At 47.1% G+C, this 23654-nt stretch overlaps 2 protein-coding genes across 9 annotated transcripts; one reads left to right on the plus strand and one right to left on the minus strand.

The window, feature by feature from the left end:
• On the minus strand, positions 1-10322 carry LOC100122208 (tetratricopeptide repeat protein 19 homolog, mitochondrial). Of its 5 annotated transcripts, XM_031922782.2 has the most exons (6): positions 10159-10322; positions 9844-10030; positions 1572-1918; positions 1009-1271; positions 628-935; positions 1-555 (listed from the first exon to the last, which is right to left on the minus strand). In XM_031922782.2, exons 3-6 carry the CDS (start codon positions 1881-1883, stop codon positions 356-358), a joined length of 1083 nt encoding a protein of 360 aa, XP_031778642.1. In that variant the 5' UTR covers positions 1884-1918; positions 9844-10030; positions 10159-10322; the 3' UTR covers positions 1-355. The 5 variants fall into 5 exon arrangements, with proteins under 5 accessions (XP_031778642.1, XP_008212523.1, XP_008212525.1 ...); XM_008214301.3 differs by lacking the exons at positions 9844-10030; positions 10159-10322 and adding an exon at positions 1981-2904; XM_008214303.4 differs by lacking the exons at positions 9844-10030; positions 10159-10322 and adding an exon at positions 2149-2675.
• LOC100122193 (phospholipid phosphatase 1) lies at positions 2088-22967 on the plus strand. 4 transcript variants are annotated; one of them, XM_008214300.4, is made up of 8 exons: positions 9300-9867; positions 9974-10064; positions 10321-10413; positions 17956-18112; positions 19598-19752; positions 19974-20197; positions 20269-20389; positions 20611-22967. In XM_008214300.4, exons 2-8 carry the CDS (start codon positions 10041-10043, stop codon positions 20995-20997), a joined length of 1161 nt encoding a protein of 386 aa, XP_008212522.1. In that variant the 5' UTR covers positions 9300-9867; positions 9974-10040; the 3' UTR covers positions 20998-22967. The 4 variants fall into 4 exon arrangements, with proteins under 4 accessions (XP_008212520.1, XP_001605796.2, XP_008212522.1 ...); XM_008214298.4 differs by lacking the exons at positions 9300-9867; positions 9974-10064 and adding an exon at positions 2088-2426; XM_001605746.6 differs by lacking the exons at positions 9300-9867; positions 9974-10064 and adding an exon at positions 4636-5049.
• Positions 22968-23654: the final 687 nt, after the last annotated feature.

Consider the following 23654-nt stretch of genomic DNA (forward strand, 5'->3'; position numbering starts at 1 on the left):
TTAAGATTAGATTGTTCATGGAACACTTTTTATTTACAAATACCAGAAATACATATTTTAGATTTCAACTGTTAAACCGATAAAAAGCTTTAAAAAATATGCATAGGCGAAACTCAATGTACATATATACAATGTATAGTGGATTGTACTTAAAAACATTTTATCCAATCCCCAGTAACAAGATCTGACTAATACTGAAACTTTTAGCTTTGATTTTTAAAAAATACAGGCTGCATGCTTCTATTTGCTGCTCTAAAATACATTTTAATGGCGTTACTTCGACTAGAATAATTCTATTTTTGTACGTGTTTTTCGAAAAATAAGATAACAATATAACAAAATAACCCATCATTTATTACTTAGTCAATAATTTGTTTACTTCATCAAGGCACGCTTTCGCTTCATCTAGTGACTCGTAATTGTTTTTATCTTTTGATAACTTCCAGCCTTTTGCGCAACATTTTTTCGCTTCATCTAATAAGCCTTTTTTAAGATAAACGTTTCCAAGATTCACATGAATAGATGCTATATCTTCCATATCTGGTAGTTGTTTTCCTAAAATTAAAAAAAAAATTGTTACAGTCAAATGATTTGCGTTTAGTTACAAATGTGGAACCAATGCTTTACCAATTTCAGCAGCTTTATTTAAATATTCTATAGCCTCATCCAAGTTCCCTTTCATGAAGCTTATAGACCCTAAATCATTGAGCAGCACCACACATTGCTCATGCAATTCTCCATTTAACTTGACACATAGATCATAAGCTTTTTGCATAAAGTTCATAGCTTCTGAATATCTGGCCATGTTCAACAACAAGTGGGCATACCAATCCAAGTTCATAGACCAAAGTGTGATAATATCAATGTCTTCAGTTCCTTTATCGATGTGATCTTGCAAGATTTTCATGCAGAATTGATAACCATTTTCAGCATTCCTTTAAAAAAAAAGGCATGAATTTTAATACCATTACTATTGCGGTGGATTTAAAGTAATCAAAATTTCCGTACAATAAGTCTCCTTTAGATTCCAATATTTTTGCCATCTTCAAACTCATGTGAACAATTTTTAAATCATCTTGCGGTGTTCCAGCTGCAAGTATCCTCTGCATTACTGACCTGAATAATTTCTCGGCCTTTTCAAACTCGCCAACTTCAAAAGCCAAATTTGCCATCACATCATACACATAAGTTATGCCATCTTCATTTTGCAAACTCTGTGCTTGGCGCAGTGCTATATGAAGCATTTGCTCTGCTTTCTTGAATTCCCCTTTCTGAAAGTAGATGCAACACAACATTGGTAGCTCATAATAGACTTGTGATCATCAATTGTAATTACAGGTGCAATACCTTTGTTTCACAGGCATTTTGAATGAATTTTCCGCAACTTAAGAGGTTAGATTGTTATTGCATCTAGAGTAGCAAGTGTTTCATAACACTATTTTACCATATACACAGTACGCAAGAGTGAACAGTTTTATTTATGGATTTTAAATCTAGGTCACTGCTGATTTTTCATGATCAAAAGTACCTGTTACAGGGGTATCGAAATCTCCGCTCAAAGCTTTGAATACCTGAATCAGAAGTATGGACCGCTTGATGGTAGTTATGAGAGCAGGCTCTTTTTCCTCCTCCTTATTCTCGAAGAATCCCAAAAAAGCAAAGCTCGCCCCAAGCAGCATGGAAGCCTTACACCGACTGGGATTGTTGCAGAATCCATAATCTCCATACGAATAACTGGCTGTCGCCGGACACCTCTTCTCGCTCCTCTTGGCCACCTTGTCAAACGCACATCTCAGTCTATTTTGCTGGGAATAGCTGCTGCTACAAATGGCTCTGCGGGCAGAAGTCAACGAGCTCCTCATGAATCTCGCAAAAAACGTCATTTTCCCAGTGGCCACAATGACATCCTCACCAGATCCTGTCAAAAAAGAGAGCACAATGAGTTATATATAGAGAGAAAAAACGTGCATGCATACATACATAACGAAAGCGAGGAGTACAAGAATGTGTATACACACATATTCTAAGCCGGCTCGCCGAATGGGAGCACGTCATTAGAGATGTAGAGGACGATACAACAAGGCGTCATGCTCTCCTACGATTGTAGGCTTATATACGCACAAGAGTAGCGCGTGTACAATTACATACACGTATACGCGTCTAGCTGCAGAGATGTGCGTTGTCGTCGCAGTAGCACACAATGACTCCCAACTGCGAGATACGCCGCGGTTTTCCTCTCCTACTTCTTTACACCCATCCGGGAGTAAGGTTCAAAAGTGTGCGGATGATGATTAGTGCCGCGACGGCCACGGTTGTACACAGCCTTTTTGGTTATGCGATTCGCGCTCGGTGAACTGGCCAAGGATCTGCTCGGAGGTATGAAGACGCCGAGGGACGCTTGCAAATTCCGACAGCACCTGAGACAGGTTGGTACGGTCTCTTTGATTAAAAAAATAGCCTCTTCTACAAGTTTTATTTATTGTCGGCTGACGAGGCGAGATAAGCGCGGTCTTTCTCATTGGCGATTCACGCGATGCGATGACAAATGCTGCCACTAAGTACGACACGCCGTATTATCGCGTGTGCTTTTGAAGGCGCTTTTTTCGGGTTTCCGCAGCAACATCGGGATGACTAATGCGCGCGTTCACTTGGTTCTTCTCTTTACTCCTGCTGATTTGTTGTTTTATACGTAATTTTGTACAGCAATATCCGGCGATTTTTCTTTAATTTACGGACAAAGAAAGGTGAAGAACCCCAAAGTGACGTGTAGAATACGGATAAATATCGTCGCGCGATTGGATTAGGCAACAATGCGCAATTTTTTACGCCAATCAGCTGTTTTAGATTTTTATCGCAGGTTGAGAGTCATCGCGTTTTTTCTCGCATTGTAATCCGAGTATATTCAAACTGAGCAAACGTTCTTTCGGAGCAGGAAAATTGTGAATTGTGATAAACGATTGTTTCCTTTTTTTTGCGACGCCATGTTGGCGAATTTCTTGGCGGGATTGTTTGAATGTTTCGCGAGTCAGCGTTTGCTTTGCTTATAACGACGACTAGCACATTTTATTTCCGTGCACTCCTGGTATGGGGAGTGCGGTTAAAACTAAACCTCCTGACAAAAAATAAAATATTTTCAAATGTGCTAGCTTGTCAAGGCGACGATAGTATATCATCGTGTTTTATTTCTTTGAGAAACACTCGTGCAAAATTAATTAATGAACGATAACACATTTCTACAGCAGTTATAACTCTAACGAATCGTTCACCATTGCGAAACGTCTCGCGCATCGTAGAGTCGAAAAGCTAATCCTTCCCTACCCATAAATAACTCCATAAAATCTCTGAGCAGTGCGTCCCTCCTCGATAAAACCGAGTTCAATGTCACGCAGAGAAACCGGTCTTCGACCTTCCGGTGATGGTTGCGCGGCAATTATCACATACTTACCCCGCGCTATCCCAAAACGCGAAAACAATTTCCCAACCGCGCATCAACGAGTATGTGCGCACATCACATTCATCGGACGAATAGGAGTACGTAATGTCTGCGCGGAAAAAGCCCCTATTGCAAAGCCTCTTATGCGCGTAATCAGCCTAACTGAAGAAAAAACGAATAATTGCAGGCTGAACGACGGCTCACTTAAGAGCGGCCAAATGGAGTGTGATGGAGCGAGCGAGCGAGAGAGAGAGAGAGAGAGAGAAAGAGGGACAATAAAGGATAACGCGGAAAACGAAGAAGCGCCCGCGCGCATCCTTATAATTCCGAGCCACTATATACAGCTCGCTCGCGCTCTCTCTCTCTCTCTCTCTCTCTCCCTTTCAAGTGGCTCGCGACAGGTCAGAGCCGAGGAATTCGCGCCCGAATGCAAGTAGTATATATACAGCGTCGCGCATGACGTAGCGGCTCACGAAGCGACTTTTACAAGCGCGCGCTGCATGACGTGTTCCCTCGGCTCCGGACGAGTTGTTATAAGGCGCCGTGTCCACCGATAGCGATACGGGCTCGAGAGCTAAGCGCAGCTAATGGAAATCGAACGACGACGACGCGTGGGGCCTTTGAACTGCCGCCGGGAAAATATCTCTTTCTTCTCCGCAGGGGCGGGGACACGCGACGAGGGTTTCGCCTCCACTTGCGCGCGCGGCCGTAATCTTTTTTTAAACGACTTTTTCGGATGCACTACTGCGCGTCCCGCATGGGGAGATCTGTTTATGTGCGTCGGGAGACGCGGCGATACTTTATTAGTAGCTTTTCCAAAGTCTAGCTACCGCTGCGGAGTTGCCCTTTTCCCGATTAGGCGGGGACGGTTTTTCCAGTGCTTCTTTAACTTTGGTTCCGTTAAAGGCGCGACAATCAAGAGCCGCTCTCCTTAAAAAAATGTCATTTCTCCTTCGATTCCGAGAAGGAGAATCTTCTCGCGGAGTCGAAGATAAAAAAGTCTCAAGAGGATTCCTTCTAAACACCCCGATAAGCACCTCTCGCCACCAACAAACAAGCAAACAAGCAAACAAGCAAACAAACCAACAAAAGAAACCGGTGAAAGTTTCGCGCGCACGCTGCAGGCGATCGGTGGGATCCCCAGCCTTATACACAGCTCGTAATCTCGGACACACAGCCGAGCAGACGCGCGCGCTCAGTTCAAGTCCGAAGCATCTCGGAGAAGGAGGAGCCGCCGCTGCTGTAGAGACACGCATATAATACAATATACAAGAGATAGTGGAGAGGGATCTGCCTTCGGCGGTGTCATATACGCGATGCCAACGACGGCGGCGGCGGCGGCGGCGGCGGCGGCGGCGCGAAATCATGAGAGGGCATAGCGCCGATCGAGCACTTGCTGCTCGCGCTCCTCTGGTTCTCCAGGTCGCGGAGTGGTAGTTCTTAGTCAGTCGCCGGGTTCGTTGCGCCGCGGCAGGTGCTGCAGCCGCTCTGGTGCCGATGCAGACCTTGTGTGCGGTGCTCGCGAGTTTTTAAGCGCCATCGAGTGTCAAGTTTTCAAACTGCTGCTTGTTGTTCTCGTTATTAGTGCCGGCCCCACAGGAGACATGGTCCAGATGGTACGAGCCTCTTTTCTACACAATACATACAGCTTCGTGTCGTCGTCGTGCGTCAACACAATCTGTGTACACCTGCGCAGTGCAGTGTATGCGTGTGTGTGTGTGTCTGCCGCTGATTTCTCTTTTCCGCGATTACGCGCGCTTATTCATTCGCTTATGTATACTGCTGTCACGCTGAAAATCGTTATGCGCCGGTGTGTGTGTGTGCGTGTGTTTATGTAATGGACAATTTCGCGTGTGTTTGTGCCCCGGCTGATTTTTAAGCGAGACACGCGCCACCGTCCGCTTCACGTTCGCATTCTGCCTTTTTAGTTTTTATTTTAGCATTCGGAGCACGGACGAGCGCGGAATATCGATAGTTCGCGCGGGCTGATAAATTAGCGCGATAGACGCCAGTATTGTCGTGGATTTTTTTTTCGACGAAACGACTCTGCGCGCCATCGGAGTTAATTGAATTCTCCGCGGCCGCCCTTTGTTTACATGGAGATAGAGAGCGTCGCCGAGAGATATTATTATTATGTATACGTATGGCCGAATAGCCGTTCGCTTTATACGACCTATAGCATTCTGAGGTCGGACAAAATTTCGCTGCGATCGGCTATTCCAGTGCGAGAAAACGAAAAGCTATCGCGTGGCTCCGATCGTGTTCAGGGAGTCTACTATAGGAGGAAACGGACTAAGATACACACACACAAGTGCGTGACACCGCGCATTATCGCTCGCTCTGCCCTTATCAGTTCGAGAAAAACTGTTTTTTCAATACACACAGAAATGGACTTTTCGAGGGAGAGCACGAGAGAAGCAGATACCGGTTCGTCCGGTCGCGTCACTCACTGCTCGCTTATATATGGTATACCGGTAGACGCGAGCGCACCTTTTCTTTTGAAGAAAAAAGAAATCTTACCGACTTGCATAGCTGTTCCGTAAGTCGTTTAAAAGACGATTTTCACCCGATGCAAATCGGTTCGCGCTTCGAGTTTCCCCGACTCGGGCGCATAAGGCAAACAGCCGCGGATGAATTGAAATTCAAACAGCGGGCGGACCGTGTAATACACCTGTGTACCGACAAATACCGACATAAACTTTTGGCTCTGAAATGCAGCGCACAGACAAATCGATCAAATGCAATCGGCTCCTTCGTCGCTGCAGCTGCGCTTTCGCAATCGTAGAAATTGAGGCCTCTCGTATAGTAGTACAGCGAACACACAAAAGGAACGTGCGCGCAGGGCCGAGTCTCTATATAAGAGACACGCGTACCACGTGCGCGCGAAACCGCACATGTGTGTGATTCATAATTCATTTAAAGCGCGCCGCGTTTTCTCTCCGCTCGCAACCGCCGAGCGCGCGCATGCGTGTCGAGCTCCGTGTGTGTTTTTAAAAAAACATTATCCATCTGTTGCACCTACCTGCGCCTCTGTCTTCTCGACTCGACTTTTTCCTACTCGTCAAAATGTTCACGGAAAGCTGAATCGTATCTCCTTTATTCCAGCTCACGCGCAGGTGAATCAGCCTTTATTATGTGAACTGTAGGATTTCACTTTTCTGGCGCATATCATAGGATAGGAATCTCTCTCGGATCAGGAAATACCCACGACGACGAGAGATATAATACACATCGATTTCGACTGATCGACGAAATCAGCGACGCAAAAATTCCCCCGCGAGGTCTCGGTCGCGCATAGCCTTATTGAAAATCGAACGTCCTTATAAAACGCGCGCACAGCTGCTAACTCGCTTAGACGAATAAGTCTCTCTCGGCGGTTTGCACGTGTGCGGGAAAAGCGCGCGCATTTCTTTTTCTTCCCTATTCTCGGCTCTCTCGCTCTCTATACTTATATACACATATATATATATATATATATATATATATATATGCTATTTCAGTGCCGGCTTATGCTCGATATTTACTGGTGTCGCGTGTTTACGCGCTTCGTCGCTCGAGCGATAACCTCGCGGCTGCCTCCCGTCTGTTGTATAGAGCAGCGTCCGATAGTGAAAAAATGTTCTAGCTTATAACATTGTAGTGTGTTATATAAAAATCGCGAGGAGGCGTGTGATCTCGACGTTATCGGCGCGAGCAGTCGGGTTCAACGCAACTTTTTCGAAACTCGAAAATTCTCGACACCGGAAGATCGATTGCGAGACGTGCCGTTGTCGTTATCGGAACTAATCGAGCGAACGTTATATTTTAATGAACCACCAAACTGCATCGGCGCAGCTCGACGATTAGCCGCTTTGTTGTGCAACGACCTATAGGAGGTTCGATCATTAGACGCTGCGCGCAAACCGTGTCGTCGACCGAACAGCCTCGATCACTTTGAAAATTCAGCGGGAAATTCGAAAAATTCCTCCGCCGCGCTAACGACTTAACGAGCTAACCGTATAATCGGCTTTCCCGAAAAGGCATCGAATTAGCCGGCGAAATGTATTTCGACGCTGCTCTATATACAGTACGTACACATACACCGATGCAGAGGGGGACCGACCGTTAACCTCGTTTCGGCCCGTTAATTGCCGCCGACGACGACGACGACTGCAGCGGCGCGCGCGTCGATGATCGAAGGACGGAAATCGAGTTTGGTAATTGATATTTATTGTCCGACTCGCGACGAATTTTCGGCTACTCTTTGCGCCGCGGCAGCCCCGCATGATCAGCGCGGTGTATGTGTGCTGACTGCTGTTGCGCAACGCGATCGAACGCCGATTGCTGGAGCGTATATATAAAAATAACGGCGCTGGACGGTAAGTGTACGCTCTTGAAATAGAACGATAAGCGGCGCCGACCGCTATTGTGCTGCGCTCTGTGTGTACCTCGAGGAAAAGTAATTTTTTAGTCTCTGTCTTAATCTTTCATCTAGAGATTTCTCTCTATTCATAGGCCGAGATGATGGCTTTGTTTATTTTCGGCGCATCTCTCTCTCTCTCTCTCCCTGTTTTTGTTATTTTAATTTCGAGATTATCGCGAGGCTCTGACGGAGCCCATCATCTATTATGCAGCTATACTTTTGACGCACACGCGGTTACTGCACAAAAAACTCTTCGACACTTGCCTGCATCCGATTTTCCATCCATTACAGACGCGCGAGCCGAAATGACAAGATTTCGCAAGCTAAGGACAGTGATTAGCAGAAAAAGTAGATAGAGAGAGGTCGACATCGCCGCATCTCATTACCACCTACTCGTCAGGCGTAATTTTTCCCAGCTTCCTCCCTTATCTCCCTCTCGAATCTCGCGTATATACGTAGAAAATTTTCCAAGCGCGCTAAGCGGGACAATTACCGCGACGCGCGAGCGCTAAATAATGTCCGAGAGTAGAAGAGCCGCGGCGATGAGCAGTGGCCGCTGCTTTTAATGAAAACGTCTCGTTTCTTTCGTTTTACACACCGCGAATGAATGGGTTCACGCACTTATGGAAGAAACGCACGCGTACGCCTGCGGTTGTATTATATATATATTTGCGAAAAGTTTGCTTTTAACTCGCGCGCAATGTGCAATTAATTTATTATACCGCTATGGTATAAATTATACGCAAATTGCGATTCTCCAGAAACCATCAATTATTGAGTCTCGCGGAACAATAACACAATCGAGCGTTTCGCGAAATTTGTATTCGCGGAAAGTTGTAACGGAAACTTATATTTCTCGATTTGTTTTACCGTTAATCAATCCTTTAACGTGCGCCTACCTATTTACGGTTAAAAAAATTATAGTCCTCTGGCCTATTTGAGAGAACGCGTAGGTGTAAGAATTTTTCAAACATGTTTAAAAATTTTATCGTAATGCCGCTTGAATGATAAAAAATTATCTTAGGAAGGAAAAGTCGCATACCGAGCTCGGACAAGGCTCGAAAAAATTGTTGTAAAAACTGAAGGATTACTAATGCGAGAATATTAATTGCTAAACAATAGCAGTTTGAAGTTTGAGCTATTGATGTGTACTATCGCGCGATCGATAAATATCGATAAAACGAGTTTTTCCGAAGACGATACAAATTTCTCCTCGCGCGCGCGCGCGCGTCCTGTTTTGCCTCTAGGCGGTCGTCGTCGCTTCGTGCGCAGAAAACTTCCCAAGGTCCACCGAGACTGTACATATACATCAAGAGGGAGACGCACACGCGCGCACACACACAGAGAGAGCTCGACTTCCTTCAATTGATGAGCGCATAATGGGGGGATCGCCTGCATAATTTTGCATTTACCAAGCTACCGCTGCCGCTTACGTAATCGTTTAAGCGCGGATTCCGCCAGTACACACCGACGTATATATTAGACGTGTGTGAGTGAGAGGTCCAACCTGAAACGGCAGACACTATCGCGTCTCGCGCGCGCGCGCGTAATAGAGGAGAAAGAGGGCGATCCGTCTGATCTCACGGCAGTTATACGAAAAAATTCGCGCTCGGAGAGCGTATGTTACGACATCGGCGCGGTACAGTGTCTACTTTCAGTTTTAGCGAAAGGACGTCCGCGGTTTCTTTTTTTACGCGAGCAGGGGGAAAGCGACGCGCGGCGAGTTTTAACGATTTTCGAAGCTACTATCGGTTAAAAAATGAAGGAAAAAAATGCTTACTAGTGGGACTACATTGAAGCTTAACTATTCAGTATTGTAATGATATTGAGTAAGAAAATGCAGTTTTTTGAACGACTTTTTTTAAGCCCAACTTTGGAGGCTAGCCACTTTGTTGAAAATGTTGATAAACGATTGCAAAAAAATTAAAGAGGATAGTTTCGCGCACAGTCGGTTGCCGGACTCGGTAGAATGCGCTTCAACTTCCTTTACGGCGACGCTCAGACCTACCTGTACGAGGTGTCGGCCGCCAGAGTGAGTTCTTAATAGAGTCGTGTTATAGCTTCATATTCTTATTTCGGCCTCTGTCATATGTTACTAATGGCTCGTTGTCTGCATCACTTGTATACGTATATTCCAGCGGAATGTGCGCTTCGCAGTAAATTACTTACCGCAACTGCGCAGTAACTTTCGCTCGCTGCAACGAAATGTTACGGTATAATACACATAGTGTGAGTATAACAGTTCGTAGTAACGATATCTATAGTAGAGTAATACAAGTATAGGCACACACACACACTGCAAACAAACGAAATTTGCCCGTACCTATTCGCGCGATAAAGCTCAGAGAGCGCAAACACGCGCTGTTTACTACATCTTTCTTTTCCCACTCCCATCTTGGAGTACAGCAATAATTCCGCCACTTTGCGCGGCGCTTCGAATACACAATGCGAACTCATGTCTCTGTTTTCCTTTGGTCTGTTGCAGCATCCGATATCGCCTTCGACGACGGGCGTCTCCTTCGAGGCCGAAGGTGGCATCAGAAACCCAGCCTGCCAGGATGAGGACGCGACTGATAGCGTAAGTGTTCTTATATATACATGCATGGCCCTGGAAACGAAAAAAAAATCTTTTACTGAGACGATTTGGAGCGGAGATTTAGAACGGAGACACCGTTTGTGTCGAAAAAAGCTCTTTACACGCCGCGTTCCCGGTAGTAGTGCAGAGTCTGTGAAAGCAAACTCGGATATAATATTTGAATTAATCGCAAGGGCCGAGACCGAGAGGAAGGCGGAGTTCATGCATGAATATGCAAATGCGACGCAGCATCGCATCGTATCCCAGAGCGCGGCGCGATATTGAAAAAAATGAGAGGTATTGATCAAGAGCCCCCCGTGTGTATGTAAATTGCTGCCCCGCGCGCGCGAACTTCCGAATCCCATTACTAATATTAACGACGGGCTATTACGAGCTTCGCGTCTCTCTCTCTCTCTCTCTCTCGACATAACATTAAAATAGAATTACATCTCGCCTATACACACACACACACACACACACACAGCCGGAGAGTTTGCCTAATCCAATTATCATCGCGAGTATAGACTCCGCTGCAGTCGTTACGAAATTAATAGACAGAAATCCTCGCAAAGACGAGAATAGATCGGTACATTGTGCGCGCGCACGAATATAACTCGGCGCGCTCGGATCCATAAAAGATCGGTCCTGTACGATCGAAGTCAACTCTGTGATCGGTAATGTTTGTTTGGACGAGCCGCTGCGCGTTTGTTACAGGTGATGTCGTCGACGACGGAGTAGTCGAGATATGAAAGAGAAATAATACTACAAAGTCCAAGTCAGCTCTAGCCGATAGATCGTGCCTGCGCAGAAGCTCGCGCTTTCGTACCGCGAATCGGTAATCGGATCGAGGCTATTGTAAACTGTCAAGTGAAATGCGACAAGGATACATCTATAGAAGCGCTGATATTACGCACTCTCGGAATTTTGCGCGAATAACCGCTCGCGCTTGCTCGTAAAACGCTGACGAGGAGATAGCCGAGCGCGCTTTTGGTTTTTTCTTTTTCCATCGTACGCAGCTACGTGATTATCTAGAAGCGCGCTAAACGAAGCTCGCCTCTACTCGTGATATGCGCCAGCATATATATATATATATATATATATTCAGGGAACTCGAATAGGTGGAAAAATCGCGATGATAAGATCGCGGGCAAATTTATAAGCGGCACAAAATCACGTTTGCTCTGATCTCTCGAGTCGAATTGTACCGCGTCTAATTGGGTTTGCTCATCGATAAGAAGCCGAGTAAACGTGTTAATGCCGCGGAGGCATCACTGTCGTGCACACGCATGCATAATGAAGACATTGAAGAGTAATTGCTTTTGTGATATACGAACGTTAAACATCGCCGTGTGCTCCGCAGACCGATGCTTGGAATATCTCTGCCCTGTCACCGTAATTGGATCAAATCATCAGCGCGCGATGTATTTCGTTCTTTGTTGGAAATCGGCGAGACAAGCGATGCCGCGAAAGTCAAGTAGCGCCGGGTGTCGTGTGCAAGTTTTAGAATACACGCTATCGTTGATAATGTGACACGAGACGATAAAACGACGACGGTTGCAACGCTTTTTCTGTCAAACGAACGGAAAAGAAAGAAGAAGCACTTTTTCGCTTTCCAATTCGATAAGATTATTGTAATAATCACGGATATAACTTTTCCTACTATGCACGTCTGAATCACACAATCAAACATCAACAAGATCAACAGAAAAAAGCGCCGGATTCCCCTTTCGAAATCCGCCGATTCCGACACGTCTACTCCTCAAACAATGAGACAATGAAAAAAACAGTGACCACGCAGGACTCCACCTCCGAGAAAAGCGCCTATCATGTATACTTATTCGAGAAAAAAAAGAAAGAAATAGACGCACGCGCGCGCGCGAGCGCGTTCAGGGGCATTGTCCTCCGCAGAGGAGCGACAAAAGGCTCGCGAAGAATATCGCACGACACGCTGCTTTTCTTCGGCGCACGCGTGTTTTATATAATGCGTGAAATTCGAGGAACGAGAATTATTAGAGATGCGAAGCGATCGGTGCGCGCACAGGGATATATACCTGATGGGCGCTTTATTCACTCGCGTGGGCTGTGAAGCTTGAGTTTCTCTCTCGGGCGTTTGAAAGAAATTCGACGGGATTGAAGGATGCGTATCGCGTGTGTAGGAGAGGGAATTCGTTGTTTGTTTTTGTAAAAAGTTGTTTAATATCGCCATTCGCGTTGCGCTAAACATTCGGTTAATCGACACAGGAACTGTGCTTCAGCCGAGCGTCTGTCTTATATCTTATATCTGCGAATGTTTCGACATCGGATCTCAGATAAACTCGATGAAAGACGAACTCAATCGCCGTTCTAAATGTATATACATAAAATCTAAACACTTCGTTTATAAGATGCCACGAGCGTAGGCTCGCTTGTATATATTTACGTTATAACGTGATCTCGAGGAGGCATTGAGCGATTTCTCGGTTCAAAGGAAGAAAGCGCGCGCAGACCGTATGGCGTATATCGATGAAGGAGAAAAAGAAAGAAGCTTTGAAATACAGCTGTTGCTCGGGAGAAAATCCGTGACATCGATGCGCAGGTTTTTTTTTCACGAGATCCTAATCCCTTCATTCTTTATCCTAATCCAATTCCTCGTGATTTTTTCCAAAATAGTCGACGTGACTCGGCAAGTCTCGTTCTATAGAAATGTTTTTCCCCGTTTAGACACAGATGAAGGTCTCGCAGTTGCTGATAAAATTCAGACCGATGACTTAATATATTGCGTTGTGTTTACTCTTGAGCACGTATAGCAGACGCATAAAAAAATGTTCTACGCAAAAGTATTCGAAAGTACTCGATTCGAGCTTCATCCCGCCTACTCGTATATTTGCCTTCAAAAGACAAATAAGAATCTACATATCCTCGAAGAGCCTCTGTACACGGGAAGGTATTATAGTGACGGGCGCTTTTTCGGTGGCGCACTCAGTGATTCACTCCGAAAAATCAATACAACGAAGACTTGGAACGGGCTGAATCATCCGATTTCTGGCACCTCACGAGCACCTTTAAATCCGTCCCGTCTTATTTATAACAGGTGAAGGGAGTATACAAGTAAAACCACGGTAATACTATAGCGCGGTATCACCTCGTCGATCGTCTTCTTTCTAGCGAGAGAAGGTCCTCTCGTACGAGAAAATCGGTTAGTCACTGTGTCGTCGTTCCTATCAGGGCCCACGTATACGCAGCCGCGCCCCGCGGACCGCAATCTAAGAGAATCGTTTATCTGCTGGGGTCATCTCGCCAACGGGGTCAAGAAACCCCATAGATTCCGGGAAAAAGCAACTGCCGAAATTTATGCTCCGCACTGCGGACACACACGCGCGTGAGAGAGAGAGAAGGCTTTTAATTATCCTCATTGAGGGACGGCGCGTACGTTCGCTCGATATATATATTTCCCTCTATACTCTTTTTCGGCGAGATTCGTCGCGCGATGCGGGAGGCCCGCAGCAGCAGCAGCAGCAGCGCAGCACCGAAATCCCTCTCTTTGCCTGCCGGCGGGGAAAAATACCGGCTTTTTGAAATACGAGCCGCCCGGCGGCCCGACAATGAGAAATAGAAATATTATTTTTTATTCCGCCTCGCGAGAGAACGAGCCAGTAGCGTATAGTGGCTTTTTTATTCCCTCTGTGGTAATGCAGCCCAGCGTGCGCGATACGGGATTAATGTTTTACCTTTTTCCTCCTTTCGGCCGTGCGTGCGCGTGTGCTTTGTTTTTTCGGGTGGCGGCGATTTTTTTCCGGCTTTATTGAATAATGCGCGGACAGCGGGGAGAACGAGGCTCACGGGTACAGGTGCGCGTATACGGTTTGCATCGACGTACGAGGTGTATTAAAGTCGCATAAATTTCGAGGGAACGAGTATTAAGGGCGATCAGAACCCTTTTCCCGGCTATTTTGACTCTGGAAGTTTTCTCGCACCGGGAAGAAAAATATTATTCCTCTGTATAGCACCTCCAGATTCCATATAGATTCTCTACCGAGGCACTAGGCGAGCTTCCGCGAGGCACACACGTGCACATGCACACAGCGTCGATTAGGCGCACAGATCAGCAGTGGCCGAGTGACCTTACGCTGCATCGGCGCTTCCGGTCCCCTTTGGTCCCACTTACGTACACGCGCGCGGCTGTGATTAAAAGGGGCGACACGTACAGCCGCGCGACGGGCAGCTATACGCTCTTCCTACGCGCAAAATATAATCTGCACTCGATCGCGAGTATAAAAGGGGCGCTTGCGTAATTCCGAAGTTTAGAGATATGCTTATGTTATTAATTACGGTTATACATCGAAACTGGTTCGCGTCGGTGAATTATTAACCTGACCGGCTCACCGTCTTTATACTTACGCGTTGCGCGATATCGTGCGTTATACAATATAGTTATAAGTTAGAAATCCCCTATAGGAATAAAAGCGCGAGTATAGGAGTAATGAATTCTCGAAAAGGCGAGCTGCAGAGTAGTCTCCAATTAATCCCGATTAGTCCTTTGCGCGGCGCGAATAAGCGCCGAGTGGCCCTCGCCGCGGCGATTGAAGAGCAGCACTGGCCTATGCACACTGCAGGACGTGATTAGGTTGCAAGTCTCTCTTGCGCGATTGCGAGAAACGAGGCGAAAAGATGAATTAGCGCACGCAGCGCTTCTGTAAAGTTAAATCCCCGCCTCTGTACGAACGAGAGAGAGAGAGAGAGAGAGAGAGAGAGAGAGAGAGAGAGAGAGAGAGAGATAGAGAAAGAGTAGGTGTATACTACGCTCGTAATCAAGGAATCTCCTTCGCGCGAGCGCAATTACTCACTTACGATTGCACTTATTCGGTACACTCGGCTCGCTCTCTGGCTTCGTCTGAGTAATCCTTTGATGCGCTATACAGGAATAAAAGCAGAGCTTGCTTTTGCCGAACAGGCGCGCGTGGGACAAGACGCTGCAAATTTGCGTCGATTTTCGAATTCACGCGCCCGTGCGGCCGTTTTCGATTCGCCGAGAATCGTCGTGGCTTTTGCGCCGCTGTTTATTTTATATAACAACGCCGGAGTCGCTCGAGCTTCATAAATCAAATTTCTTTGTTTACTCGCAATTGAACGCGCGCGAGAGCTTTAAAAACCGACGCATGAATTTTCTCCCGCCTTATTATTTGCGCTCGATCGCGTTGTAATAAAATCGAAAATTATAATAAAGCTGAGCGCGCGAGAGAGAGAGAGAGGGGGAATTTTCTCTCGTAATCTCGGTAAATTGAACAATCGTTTCGTACGTGTTGTGTTGTTTTTTCCATTACGTCAAGACGCGCGCGAGAGTGATCAGCGGCGGAAAATGCCGAAATAACTTTTCACTCGCAAGGCCCGCATGTTTGTATACAGGCCGAAAATAATTTCCATCGCTGTTTGTACACATTTATTTTTCCATTACAAAGCCGCGTGCGGCGCGTGTCAAACAACTCCTTACTTACTTCCCGCACGCAGGAAGTGCCTCCTCGTCCCATCGTTTAACTCTCTCGAAGAATCGTCACTCTCACGCACACACACACACACACACAGACACGACGCACAACATCGTGGCCCACTGTGTGTAGCTGCTTATCAATTAAGGAAGAAAGGTCGCGCTCGAGGAGCGAAAGGATCTCCCACTATAACAGCGGCAGCGGTGCACAGCTCCATACACGGAAAAGATAAATTCATTCGGAGCGATTAAAAAAGAGACGCCACTTCCCATTAGGGGTGTCTGGCCTCGAAACCGACGGCTGCGGTGGCGATTAATAAAACGCGAGCATCGCGCTCGCACACACACACACACACATATGGAAGAGCAAAATGTACTCGCTCTCTGTCTCTGGCGAAAAACCGGGGGAAACGGAGACGAGGAAAACGCAACAATGTCCCGGCGATGGATGGACGCGGGTGCGGGAAAAAAGTATCCAGCAGAGGCGTCGATTTTTAATCCGACCTTTTTTAGCGCTGCTGCTTCGCGCGTATAAAATAAAAAGAAGAAGCGAGAGAGAGAGAGGACGGTTGACCGTGACCCTGGGACGCGTGGACGCGCATCTATTTTAGCGATCGTCGCAAGCTCTCCCCCTCGTCGCTCTTTTGTGTGTATACGCTTTACCATACACACATGTGTGTACGCGCACTTTGTCTCCTCGCAACGCGCAGCGTAATTTGTTAATGGCGCTGGAAACATTCGGTATCATTGACCCTACTGCGTATAATGTGTACCGTTCCTAAGCCGCCGAGAGGTATAGGATGTGTGTACGCGCACATATACCGGTAATTCGATTGAGATCGTTAGAAACTTGGATTCTGGCAGTTTGCAATTGTTTGCGCCTCGTGGTGTGATTGAACCTTTCGAGAGAGAGAGAGAGAGAGAGAGATCGCGTATACACCGCAGATATAGAGATAAGCGAACGAATTAAAAACCCGACCGCATAGATCGGTCCAACCGATTCTCCTACTCTATGCGCGCGCGCGCGCGCGATAAGATCGCGTCGGTCGAGAGAGAAAAAAAGAGTAATAATTCCAGAACAACGACGGTCACACATGTGGGTACCAGCGCATGCAGCATCGCATCGCGGAGAGAGAAGAGCGAGAGCGGGGTCAACGAGTGCCAGGCAACATCAGTAGAGGGAGTCGTGTGTACCGAGAGAGAGAGAGAGAGAGAGAGAGAGAGAGAGGGAGAAGCAGCAGCCGCCGCCGCCGCCGCCGCCGCCGCCGCGTATTAGGTGAAGGGAGAGTATAGACACTTTTATTCGGGCGAGGAAGTCGCCGATTGGTAGTCTGCGCGCTTACCGTGGGGTAGCGATCCGCGCGCTCTGCGCTTTTGCCGTGTGCCGTGCAGCATCGCCAGTGCTCTAGTAGACACCAAGAGAGAAGCCGAGCTGGCGCTTTGTTGTGTGCTCCGATCGGGCCCAGAGAGTTTCCCGACCCCTCCTGCAGCTAGCTGGAGAACAGCGGTCTTTCTTCGTCGCTCGTAGCGGAGCGCGACGCAGTCAGTTCGTACGAGACCGAGCGACCGAGTGGTTCACGCGCGCTGCGCAGGTTCGGACGAGCGCGGGGGTGCGAGTTTTCGCAGTGCTGTGCTTTCTTGTATACCGATTGTGCTCGAGTGAGTATAAGAGACGGCTGATGCGTTTTCGGCTGTAACGAGAAAGATAGATAGAGAGAGAGAGAGAGAGAGTCGCTACTAATTCCCTTTTATTGCTGCAAGTAGCCGCGAGCGACGAGCCAATTGCTGTGATACAATCCGTGTAGCCGACCTTCTAACCAGTTTAATTTTCGATCCTGGGAAGGAGCAAGAAAAAGGGCGCTTTCTCGCGTAGCCGAATTTTTAATCTAATCGATCGATAATCGCGGCTTTCACTCCCACGAAATGCTGGCCGATATTCAAATTTTCCCGCGAGCGCGCGGGTTTCGTTGGACGACCTAGTTTACAATTGTCGCCGCGTACGCACACCTGACCATCTCTCCCCGCCTTTGAATTTCGAGCGCGACAAGTGCGACTCATACTTAGTATGCCATTGATTTCCACAGAAGCCGTCGACGAGGCAGCACAGCGGACTGTCGGCGAGGAAGATCGAGGAGCCGTGTAAAATTCATGAAAAGAGCGAGGAATTCAAGGAAGCCATGACCGTCTGCCGCACTCGCGTACCCTGGAGGTTCTCCTTCAACTTTTTCGTAACTCTGCTGGGTGAGTTGTTGTTGCTGTGTAAATTTTTTTTTTATTTATTTATTTTTTTTGTCTCATCTCCAACGTTTCGCGGCTAGAATTTCTTCGTTTGTTCTTTGTACACCTGCGATGGTGATGTTACATCGCGCCGCTTTTTCATTCCGGGAACAATCAAATTCTCGTAAAATTTCACCGTCCGCTCGCGATAAAAAGTTTATCCGCTATACAAGTCGCAGCTCTTTGGCGAATTCTTTATTTTATTCAGAACGGAATAATAACAATACGCGGCGTATCTCGTTATTGTTTATCCACTTCTTATGTTGACACTTGCCAACACGACTTTCCCGCGGAAATCTATAAGAATAAACACACGTCTCGGCGTTATTTCTTTATTCGCGCCTCGTTACCGGTTATTTCTGTTTGCGCATTTCTATAATGTACGTTTTGCGGTTGTTCACCGATACATCACGTAGCAACGCGATATCCCTTGGATGCAGCGCGAGGACAAAAATGTAGAATATATAAGGATTGATAAATAACGAGGATCACGAGTGACCGGCATATGGAACGGATTGTCTTACCATGTGTTCCAACAGAGTTTGCGCGCATTTAACGACGAGCGTACGTTTATCGTACGCGTCTCTCATCGATATTCTGCGCGACAGCTGGGAAAATTCAATCGAATTTAGGAATTGTTCAATTATAGAAGCGTTATGTTTAGATGTGTAGCAGGAGGGATGGATCGAGTCTAGATCCCTGGTAGAAATTCGAAAATTTAAAATGGCCTGTAAACTATGAAATGGCTATGAGAAATAGCCTAGTCATAGCTTGTGATGAAACGCATATTCTCCCATTTCTTGAGCATTTGTTGGAATGAACATAACCTTAAATCTTTCGTATTGACATTATTCCTCGTGTCGTACACTAATTTCAAAGAGGCTTACGGATTTTGATCGATTTCCAAACGGTTTACACAATAAACAGTCGATTAGAGTTATACAAGCACGACATACGAAGATATTCGTGATTTTCTTATTTCACCCGACTTATTTTGCAATGTATTTATCAACTAGCTATCACCCGTGCTTTGCTTTAGACAATGAAATCTATTTTTACAAGCTCGAAAATTCCTTGCTTCATCGCTGGTCGAAAAATGGACCTATTTTTCGCCCATCTCTAGCCCTAGTAATACGTGGTATGTTGTAGCTCTAAACTTGTATCGATCTCTACCAGGGATCTGTTCTCGGACAGTCGGCTAAATAAATAAATATTATGCAAAGATTAAATCATCGCGCGCGGCTAGTTGGATTATTTCTATTACATAAAAACTCGTTCGCCGCGCGTATGCGCATCGAATTTATATGTATACGGGCAAAACGAGTTCTTTTCGCGGTGTATAATTAATTCGCCCGAGGGAGCCTTACATAACGCATCGCGGATAAAATGCGCGTTAAATACAGTCCACGTATACAGGTTATACATGCGTCTACATGTTTATTTTCGCAGTCTCGGTGATAATGCTGTTCGGAGAACTGGGCCTGATACCGGGCCAGAAGGTCGGCTTCTACTGCAACGACCCGAAAATCTCCTTCAAGTTCAGCGGCGACTCGGTGCCGACGGTGGCCCTCATGGTCACGACGATCTTGGCACCTGCGCTGGTGGTAAGTTATGTGGTGCACACTCGCGCGCAATAATATACGCGCGCCGCAATGCAGAAATGGCCTTTCGGCGAATCGGTTGCCAAAACGCTGGCGTTGGTTGTTTACACAACACACTTCCTGTGTACCTGGAATATCGACGCATGCAAATTCGCGAGGAGTGCTGAGCCGATGAACGAAAATCCGAGTGATCCTGACGATACGCGTGGGCGTGTCTGTTGTAGATCTGGGCGACGGAATGGACGTGCTACAGCTCGGACAGCTACAAGAGCCTGGAGTGCGGGTCGAGCTCGAGGAGTAGGCAGTTCTGGCAGTGGTACGGCTACTACACGCTCGGCTGGTGGTACATGCTCTTCATCGTCGAGGTCACGAAGATCGTTGTCAGCGAGCCTCGGCCCCACTTCATCGACACCTGCAGGCCCAAGGAGATCGCCAATTGCACCGACGAGTCAGTATAGCCGTTATCGATCTCGTTCAACGTACTTTTATGTGCTCAAATGTCTTTTCATCCCTTCATAGGTACAGGAGGCTGTACACGTGCACCAACACCGAGCTGTCCTGGTTGTACGTCAACGACGCGGACAAGTCCTTCCCCTCCGGGCACTCGGCGCTCTCCATGTTCACGGGCACCTTTTTAGTCGTAAGTACCTAGACACGGCGTTTTCACCATTAGCCTGAAAACCGCCAAGCGCCTGTATGTATATGTAGATATACGCGTATGGCATCTCCCCGAGTGAAACCGCGGCCCGACCGCAGCCGGCGCAATCCCTCTGCCCTCGTTTCCATAAACATCTCCCCTCGGCCATAAGAACCGCGAATCCAAATAGTAACGGCACGCGCCACGACTCTGTTTCGCCACAGTGGTACCTGCAGAACCGCATGCCGAACAGCCTGGTCCTGCTCCTGGTGAAGCCCTGGCTGCAGTGTCTGGCCATCCTCTGGGGCGCGGGCTGCTCGCTCTCGCGCATCACCGACAACCGTCACCACTGGTGGGACGTGGCCGTGGGTGCCGTCCTCGGCGTCGGCTTCGCCGTCTTCGTCGCCAGGGTCATGTGCAAGGGCTTCAAGGCCAAGCACGCGGGTAACTCGGTGCTGGACGGCTCGGCCCATCCCAACGGAGGAGTCGGCTTCGTCAACGCCAACAAGAGACACCAGAGCATCAAGAAGCTGCTGAGCAACAGCAGCAGCGCCGACGCGCCCGACGCCGGCAGAGAGCTGGGAGACATGCCCGCTACCTGGACCGCGTGATGTAGATAGGGAGAGAAACGCGTGTGCCGGCGTGCTCTGGAGATACTTAAAGCGTGGGCTGGGCTTTCCTGTATTATATGCCTTGTTCATTCTGCAATGTACGAGTATTGCTTTTGCATTCGATAGTTTTTAAGAGGGCGAGCGTACGGCGGCGCCTGTGCCTAGGCAACCGCCGCGCACAGCTGTGTATGTTCTAGAGAAGGAGAGTTTTACCGAGGCACGATTGTATGACGACGGTATAACACTGTAAATAAATCGGAGAGTTCGCGTGCCTTCGGTATTTTCGAAAACTTTTCGTCGATGGCTGTTGTACAAACGACCGATTAACGCATCTTCATTTGCGCGCGCGCGCGCGCGTATAGAAAAAGCATAGTATTTATTGCCGCACGAGCAGCGAGCGACGATCCTGCGAATGTCATTGCGAAGCTTTTATATATCGCTTGCGCCGAGTTGATTCGGAAAAGTGAAAAGTTTTATTTTTAAACAAACTCGGAAATTCATTCGAAATGTTTTACCAGCGCAAATGAAGCGTACGCGCCAGAATTTTAGAATGTCTTTGTCAAAATGCAATTTAGCTTTATCGACTGGAAAATTAATTTTTTAAAATCACGATCTATCTCGGAACTTTCGAAATGACAATTGCGCAAGCGAGCGCAAGCGCACGTTGTAAAATTCCGCATTCGGTACAATCAACGCATGTCTTACAAATGTAAATAGATAACGACAGGAGTACATATCCCTGAAATCAAAATTGACTATTGGCAAGCTGTTCAATCGTTAGTTCGTTATGATCGTTCTTTCCTCGGAGAACTTTTACTGTAATATATAGTTATTTATTTTTATATCAATATACTTGGGTATTCGAGCCGACAATTTTAAATTTGACCAAATATCAATGTAGCCGCGTAATTTGCAAAATTAAGCGCCTTTATTCCAAAAGCTCCGCAATTTTTCGTTCAAACTCTGATTCGAAGACAATCGCGCGACGGCAAAGTCCAACTTTCAAAGTGTCAACTTACGTTTATTCACTCAGTGCCTGTCTCGCGCGAGAGCACTTTAAAACGTCATTTAGACTTTTCAGTTCGAGTCTTAAAACCAACATTGAAAAGAAGTAGCGCGAATGAGAGAGGAAGAAAAAAAAGCGCGGTATATCCTAGCGACCGCCGAACTATCGACCGCCGCGCGCGCGCGCGCTCTTTAAGAGAAAAATTCACGTTACATTCCTTCATCTTCCGTCCTTATCAGGTGCGCGCGCGAGCGCGAAAGTTCGGAAGGGGAAATTCGCGTCTCGTTCGAAAAAAATTTGTAAAATTCCAGCCGCGCACATTTTTCCCCGGCAAAAAAAGGGCAGCGCTGCAACGTTGTTCGGGTCTTGATTAAAGAGCCGCGTGCCGTAGCGTCGAAAGTCCGTCGCTCGCTTTTTTTTTTATTTTTCAGCCCTCGCTGCGCTCTGGCCCAGCCTTACGCGTGTACAATACGAGGGTAGATTTGCGGAACAATTTTCGTCTGGGCGATTGAATTTTTTTTTTCTTTTCTGCCTTTTCGATGTAATCAGGGCCGAAGTATTACGAGCGTTTGTTGCTTTTATAGTGTTTAGGGTTATCTTGAATTTGGGTTACACGCATAATTATATCGTAGAAGTACGTTACGTTATATAAGGAGAGTGGTATTTTCCCTATATAGAGATTATTTTTAGTATTCCGGAACGACTATATTTTTAATAGATGAATCTACGTGAATTTATATTATATAGGTATTACTATATCGTTGAATGATGGAGAGTGCACTTGTACACACTCGTCGAAAAGAAGATCTGTGAATAATTCTAAAGCCAAAATCTTCCGAAATATCGGGACGAGCTCACTTGGGCGACTCCATACACACCTGTACATCGAAAAACGATAGTTTAATGAATCCACGTGAACGTTCGCGTATGGGAGAAATAAAGAATATTTTTAACACACACGATACTCATTATCGTCGCTTGATTACACGTCCGATCGTAATCCCCGCTCCGAGCTCACTCACGTCAATCAGCAGTTCCTTCCAGCCCGTTTGTCCTTGTGAAAAAAAAAGCTCCACCTATACCGCAGCGCAGCGTCCCGTTCACCTATATAAAAGGCGAATCAAACGCATTCCAGCGCAGCTGCAATCAAGATAAAAAAAAAAAAAGCGCGCGCGCTTAGTGTGTACAACAAGATCCGGCGCGCTATCAGCGCGATTTTCGGCGCACCGCGCTTATATACGAAAAAACGAGCTGCAAGCACATCCACGCGCGGTGCGCGTATACGCCGGGGAAAAAAGAGGAGCTGGATTTGACGCGGCACGCGCCGTACAGAGGGAAAGAGTTGCAGCAGCGGGAAAAACAAAGAGGGAGCGAGCTCGGAAAAAGACAAACGGCCCGAGAGAGCAAAAAAGCACCCCCCTCTCTCGTGCGCGCCGCCGCTATATCCGTGTATATATAGGGAGGGTGGGAGAGAGAGAGAGAGAGAGAGAGGAACGGGTAGAGAGAAGAGAAATGGAGAAAGGATGAGGGGGGTGGCGCGAGCGAGTTTAATAACGCTGCATCCCCTTTATTTCGGGGGGCTGGCTGGCGCGCCGCGCGAAAAGGCTACATCCCCTTTAATCCCTGAGAGAGCGGGAGTGAGAGGGAAGGG

This window comes from Nasonia vitripennis, chromosome 2 (assembly GCF_009193385.2).
Source record: "Nasonia vitripennis strain AsymCx chromosome 2, Nvit_psr_1.1, whole genome shotgun sequence".
NCBI lineage: Eukaryota > Metazoa > Arthropoda > Insecta > Hymenoptera > Pteromalidae > Nasonia > Nasonia vitripennis.